Here is a 7,299-nt window from a genome sequence, read left to right as displayed (position 1 = left end):
CTTTGACCTCTGCGGGCACTGCACGACATGAGTGCACTTACACACATGCAGGCAATACACTCATACACATAAAATAAAAAATAAAATTAAAAAAAAATCTGCCACCATAGTTGGGAAAATACGGATGGTATTTTAATGACCCTTTTTTTGAAAAAATAATTTATTATTTTTATTTTCTATGTGTATGCATTTATTGCCTGCATGTAGGTAAGTGCACCCATGTCATGCAATGCCCACGGAGGACAGAAGAGGCTCTTGAATCCCCTGGAACTGGAGTTACGGATGGTTATTAGCTGCCATGTGGGTGCTGGTATTCGAACCCAGGTCTTCTGTAAGAATAGTCAGTGTTCTTAACCACTGAGCCATCTCTCTAGCCCCAATGACCTTTTTTTTTTGAAAAAAAAATATTGTTTTTATGTATGTGTGTGTATTGCCTGCATGTAGGTAAGTGCACCCATGTCCTGCAGTGCCTGCGGAGGACAGAAGAGGCTGTTGGATCCCCTGGAACTGGAGTTATAGACAGTCGTTAGCTGCCATGTGGGTGCTGGGGTTCGAACCTGGGTCTTCTGCAAGAATAACCAGTGTTCTTAACCTCAGCCATTTCTCCAGCCCCTTTAATGACCTTTTTAAGTAATTGGGGATATACTTTTTAAAAAATACCACAACTTACTAAATGGAGTTCCTTAAAGGTTAGCTGGAATGTGGAATCTGAAATATTAGTGAACTTTCCGCATTTTCAATATGAAGCCCACTGTTGTGTTTTGTACTTGGAATGGATCCTTCCCTTATTCATGATTTTGATCAAATTAATCCCCCATGCTCCTCTTATCTCCCTCTGACTCCTCTCAAACCCTTTTTCTCACACATTCCTTTCCTATTTTTATGTTTCTTTTTTTAATAACTCACTGAGTTTAACTAGAGTTGCTTGCATGTGCATGGAGTTATTTATTAGATCACAGGCAACTGGCCAGTGACTCTGGCCCTGAGGAAAAATGACTCCTCCCCCAGAAGTCATTAACTACTACTGGCTGGCTCCATCTGGGGGCCTCATGTGTTCCTCCCCATCCATGCTGGAATGTTGATGAGCTTGATCTTATGCAGGTCTTGTACAGGTAACCACAGCTGCTGAGTTCATTATTGTAGTGACCATGTCTTGACCAGAAGATGGTATTTCCCAGAAATCCTCTCTATCCTCTACTCTTACATTCTTTCTACCCCCATTTCTGTGATGTTTCCTGAGCCTTGGAATGGGCATGGTGGTGATATAGGATTTTAGGACTGAGCACTTATTATTTTCAGCATTGTGACAGGAGTATCTGCGTTAATGGTTGCTCACTGCAAAAAGACCCTTCACTGACCAAGGTTGAAAGCAGCACTAATTTGTGGGTATAAACATAAATATTTAGAGGACAGTTTCAAAACATGTCCATTTAGCAAAACAAGACTGATAAGTTTCTCCTCCTAGTGCCTATGATGTCACCAGTTGTAAGCTTTTGACCAGGTTTATAGTAGCAGGCATGAATTCCCTCCTGTGGAACAAGCCTCAAATCCAATCTGAAAAGTAGTTGATTACCATTATAACTTTCATATCACTATTGTACTACTAGGCACATTTTGCCTGGGAGGTCAGTATTGTAGCATGTAGGAGGGTATATTTGTGGGTAAGACCATTGACGATTTTTTTTCTCCCAGAGGCCTGCATAGTACCTTCTGGCACTCTGAAAGCTAACCAGCAGGGAGGAAGTTTCCAGGTCAGTCCCAGCTTGGTATCTCTATGTCCTGCACACAAAGTTTGTGATTTCTTAATCAGTACAGTACCAGCTAGTTCTGGTGGGCAACCAAGAGCAATGGGAATAACCCGTATTGTTTTGGGGGCCTGTGGCACCTCCCTGACCACAACTCACAGAGAGGTATTCTATAAGCCTGGCCCTGGTAGATTTTCTTGTAATAACCTGTTGTTTCTGAGGGCAGCAGTATCCATCCATGCAAAGCATTTTCTTTCATGAAATGCCTTTCTTTTTTTCTTTCTTGAGACAGGGTCTCCCTGTAGCCCCAGCTGACCTGGAACTCACTGTGTAGACCAGGCTAGCCTTGAACTCACAGAGATATGCCTGCCTCTGCCTCCCAAGTGCTGGGATAAAGGTGTGTACCACCACACCTGGCTCAAATTTTTTAAAAATTTATTTATTTTTATATTATGTGTAATGAATATTTTGCCTTTGTATATGTGGATGCAACATGTGCGTACAATGCACACGGAGGCCATAAGAAAGCATTGGATCCCTTGGAATTGGAGTTACAGACTGTTGTTAGCTCCTATGCTGAGGACTGAACTTGGGTTTTCTGCAAGAGCAACCAGTGCTCTTAGCTGCTGAGCATCTCCCCAGCCCTCAAATTATTTTCTAAAAATGGTTTGACAGCTTTTTTTTTTGAGAGAGAGAGAGAGAGAGAGAGAGAGACAGACAGACAGACAGACAGACACACTCATGTAGCCCAGGCTGGCCTTCAACTTTTATTTTTCTCTTTTGAGACAAGGTCTTAACTGTATAGCTCTGGCTGCCTTGGAACTTGCTATGTACTAGGCTGTCCTTGAACTCACTGAGATCCATCTGTCTCTTCCTCCAGCTGGCCTCCAACTCAATATGTAGCTGAGAATGAACTTGAACTCATGATCCTCCTGCCATCTCCTAAATGCTGGGATCACAGGTGTGTGCCATGGCACTTCATGTCTGTGATAGAATCCAAGGCTTTGTATGTGCCAAGCAAGCACTCTTCGAGCTGAGCTACATCCCCAGTCCTAATTTGGATCTTTAAAAAGAAACATCCTGGGGCTGGAGAGATGGCTCAGCAGTGATGAGGGCATACTATTCTTGCAGAGGACCTGAGTTCAGTTCTTAGAACCTATATCAGGTGACTCAGCTTCAGGGCATCTGACTCCTTTGGCCTCCAAGGGCACCTGCACTTAAATTTATATATCCCCACACATATACATAATTAAAAATAATAAAAATAAATCTTAAGAAAACACCCACTGTGCAGTTTGTAATTTGCCGTATTGGTGTTCAACCATGCCATGCAAGCTCTCTACTATTAATTATATTACCAGCTCTTTTGTATGCTTTTTATTTTAGCTTTTCAAAAGAAAAACCATTTTGAATATCCACTTAGTATTAATTTTTTGGAGGATGGGAAGGCATACAAGGTTGGCCTGAGACTCACTATGGAGCCAAGGATGACATTGAACTTCTGATATTCCTGCTTCCATTCCCTCATGGTTGGGATTATAGGTGTGTGCCACCATGCCCAAATTTATTCATTGCTGGGGATTGAACCCAAGTCTTCATACATGCTAGGCCAGCACTGCCAATTAAGCTACGTCTCCAACGTCAATATTAGAGTCTTACAGGAGTTTTTGTAGTGTTGGTGATTTGTTTTTTCTTCTTTTGCTTTTATTACATAACATTGGAGGGGGCTGGAGAGATGGCTCACAACCACCTGTATGTAACTGTAGCTCTCGGGGGATCTGATGCCTTTGCCCTTCTTCCCCACATACACATATTTAAAAATAAAATAAATTTTAAAAAATTGAGTAGGAACACTATGATATGAAGGAAGATAGACTGAAGAATTTAGAGAAAAATGGTGATATCTCCAGAATTTGGTTTGAAAAATAATGTCCTTTTCTTTTAATCATTAATTGAAGGCTTTTGAAACTTGGTATAATATGGTCAAGAACTAATCCTATCTTCATAGGACATACAAATAACAATTATTTTGGATTGCTACAGGATGAAAGTGTGGAGAATGGGCTAGAGAGAGAGCTCAGTGGTCAAGAGTGTATGCTGTTCTTGAAGAGGACCCGAGTTCAGTTCCCAGCACCTACGTCAAGTGACTCAGAACCAGACTGCCTGTGATTCCAATTCCAGGGGGATCTGATGCCTCTGGCCTCTGTGGGCATCTGCACCCAAGTGACACACATACATATATACACACATACATCATTTATAAAAAAGTACAGAGATGACAAGCAAATGGTTTGAGATGTGGTATTGGAGCAGAGGTGTGGATAATATGGGAGAAAACAAAATCACAGAACTGATAGGTAATACCTACAAGTGATAGTTTTTGTGAATATCAAAAATGGGCTATGAATGGCTACAATAGTTTTACATTCTAAGTTTGTGAGTGCAAGTATATCTTTTTGTGGATTTTGTTAATTTGGCCATATAACTTCTAAACATATTTCCATGGACATATGGATTAAAAACCCTTGGGACCTGAAAATTTACTAGTCTTCTCACAGTTGTTAGACATTACCCTTTGTGAGCCAAAAACTAGAATTTTTTAAAAAAGATTTATTTTTATTTATGTGTGGGTGTTTACAGATAGTTGTGAGCTGCCTGATGTGTCTGCTGGGAACTGAGCTTGGATCTTCTGAAGAGCCAGAAGAATTCTGCACTTTAGAGTTTAGTTTTAGATTCTTTTTTTTTTTTTTTTTCAGTTGTGTGTGGTACGGTGGAAGGGTGTGTATGTGGCAGTCAGAGAACAACCTGCAAGAGTCAGTTCTCTCCTTCCACCATGTGGAAGGGATTGAACTCAGGTCATTAGACCTGGCAGCAAGAGTCTTTACCTACCATCTCATTGGCCCTCATTCTCCCACTTTATTATCAGCTTTAGTTAACCACTTGTCATTAGTCATCAAGGACATGGCATGCACTTCTCTGTCATCTAAATGGCATAGTTCTACATCTTAAAAGGGGGCGTGGTACTATTTCTGGGACTGCAGAAAGCTACAGTGAAGGGCACACTGTGAAGCTCCATGCTCAGGCTTTTCTGTGATATTAAGCTGGATATCATCTGTCCTTAAGAGTCTTGGACAAGGATGGGGAAAATTGCATTTTCTAGTTGCAGAGAAGCTTCAGTGTTAGATTCTTGATGACTGTTGTGTAGTCTTCTAAAAAGTGTGTGTGTGTGTGTGTGTGTGTGTGTGTGTGTGTGTGTGTGTGTGTGTGTTAAGGTGTGTATGCCACAGCACATATGTGGAGGTCAGAGGGCAACTTTTGGGAGTTGGTTCTCTCCTTCCTCTGCATGTTCTGGGGATTGAGCCTTTCTTACACTAGGGTTATAAATGGGCCCATCTTGTTTTACATAAATACTGGGCATCATCCTCGGGCAGGCACTTCACCAACTGAGCCATGTCTCCAGTTTTCTCCTATTGGTTTTAAAATAGTAAACTCAAAGCTATATTTTATAGGCGGTCTATTTGTTTTTCTCCAAATACCTTATTTGAGGCAGGTAAGCTACTTTGTGTGTTCTCTTTTTTTCCAGGCAGATGAAATAGAGACATATTTGGAAAATCTCAAGGAAAAAAAAGGCTTGTCTGGGAAATACCAGACATCATCAAAATTGTTTCAGAACTGTAGTGAACTCTATAAAGCACAGGTAATCTTTGAAAGTGGTTGGAAGGAAATAAGAGGTGAAAAATGTAATGTCTGTATTTTTTCATATGTCTTTTTTATTTTTATTTTTTTGGTCTCTCTGTAACTCCAGCTGACCTGGAACCCACTATGTAGACCAGACTGGCCTCAAGCTCACAGAGATCCACCTGCCTCTGCTGGGATTAAAGGCATGTGCCACTACATCTGGCCCTATGTCCTTTTTCTTTATATGCCAATTATTTCTTCCAGGAGAAAAATATTGTTAACTTGTTCTCATAGGTACGTAGTTGACCTCTTAGTAATCTTACTAAAGAGAGAATGCGCTTTCTTTGTGTGCAAATAGCAAATTCCTGTAAAATATACGCTATCTTTTTAACTATTTCTAAGTATATGAAAGAGTAGCTTTAAGTTCCTTCACATTGCTGGGCAGCACAGTCCATTGCCAGACTTTTCATCATGCTAAACTGAAGTTCCATTACCCATTAACCAGTCATTCCATCCATTCCTAGTCCCCAGTATCTACTGTACTACTTTTGTCTCTATGAATTGACAATTTTTGATGCTTTATTGAAGTAGAGGCGTTTCATTTTTGTTCTTTTTGCATAGACTCTTGAGTTTCCATGTTTTCAGGAATCATCTATGTTGTAGCATGTACCCTTTTAAGGCTGAATTCTGTTAGATATGTACATCACATTTTATGTATCCATTCATCTCTTGATGGACATTTAACACCTCAGATTTTTTATCTTTTTTATTTCATTTCATTTCATCTTTTTAAGACAGGGTCTCCCTGTTGCCCCAGCTGACCTGGAACTTGCTATGTTCGAGGGTGGCCTCAAACTCACAGAGATCTGCCTGCCTCTGCTGGGACTAAAGGTGTGGCCACCGCACCTCCTGGTCCCTAACACCAGTTTTTGCTAGAAAAATTTTGGAGGTGTTGAAAGTAGTTATTGTAGCCCAGTGTGGTGGCACACACCTTTAATTCCAACAGTTGGGAGGTAGACGGAGGCAGATCTCTGTGAGATTGGGGCCAGCCTGGTTTACATAGTGAGTTCTCAGCCAGCTGGGGCTACAGGGAAATTCTGACTCACTTGCTTTGAGAGTGCTGGAGAGATGGTTCAGCAGTTAAGAGCACAAGCTGATCTTGCAGACAACCTGGGTTTAGTTACCAGCACCCACATGGTAGCTAACAACTGTCCATAACTCCAGTTCCAGGGGATCTGATGCCAACTTCTGACCTCGATGGGCATTGCATGCACATGGTATACTGCATACATACTCATTCACAAAAATAAAACTACTCATTCACATAAAATAAAAATAAATTGGGATGGAGAGATGGCTCAATGATTAACAGTGCTGACTGCTCTTGCAGAGGACCTGGGTTCACTTCCCAGCACCCATATGGTGTCTAACAGCTATCCATAACTCTGGTTCCAAGGGCTCTGATGACTCTTCCTCTGTGAGCATTGCATGCACATGGTGCACATACATACATACATGCAGACAAAATATACATTCCCACAAAAATTAAATTTGGGGCTGGAGAGATGGCTTAGCAGTTAAGAGCACTGGCTTTTGCAGAAGACCCATATTATGACTGACAACTCCAGTTCTAGGGGATCTGATGTCCTCTTCTGGCCTCTGCAGGCATTACACACACATGTTGAGCTTACATGCATACAGGCAATACATTTATATATAGGGAATAAAAATAATAATAAAAAGAAAATCTGGGGCTGGAGAGATGGCTCAGTGGTTAAGAACACTGACTGTTCTTACAGAAGACCTGGGTTCAAATCCCAGCACCCACATGGCAGCTAACAACTGTCCATAACTCCAGTTCCAGGGGATCCAACAG

At 41.3% G+C, this 7,299-nt stretch overlaps 1 protein-coding gene across 7 annotated transcripts in view; it reads left to right on the top strand.

Annotated features, from left to right (window-relative positions):
• Tmem87a (transmembrane protein 87A) overlaps positions 1 to 7,299 on the top strand; it is a 57,905-nt gene that overhangs the window by 9,181 nt on the left and 41,425 nt on the right. For all 7 annotated transcript variants that reach the window (XM_008846819.3, XM_029570263.1, XM_029570265.1 and 4 more), the window contains one exon: positions 5,329 to 5,442. In XM_008846819.3, the coding sequence (XP_008845041.1) occupies positions 5,329 to 5,442 (114 nt within the window). The remainder of the gene's footprint in view (positions 1 to 5,328; positions 5,443 to 7,299) is intronic.

This window comes from Nannospalax galili, unplaced genomic scaffold (genome assembly GCF_000622305.1).
Source record: "Nannospalax galili isolate Female #2095 unplaced genomic scaffold, S.galili_v1.0 scaffold342, whole genome shotgun sequence".
Classification (NCBI taxonomy): domain Eukaryota; kingdom Metazoa; phylum Chordata; class Mammalia; order Rodentia; family Spalacidae; genus Nannospalax; species Nannospalax galili.
This window is presented reverse-complemented; position numbering and strand designations above follow the sequence as displayed.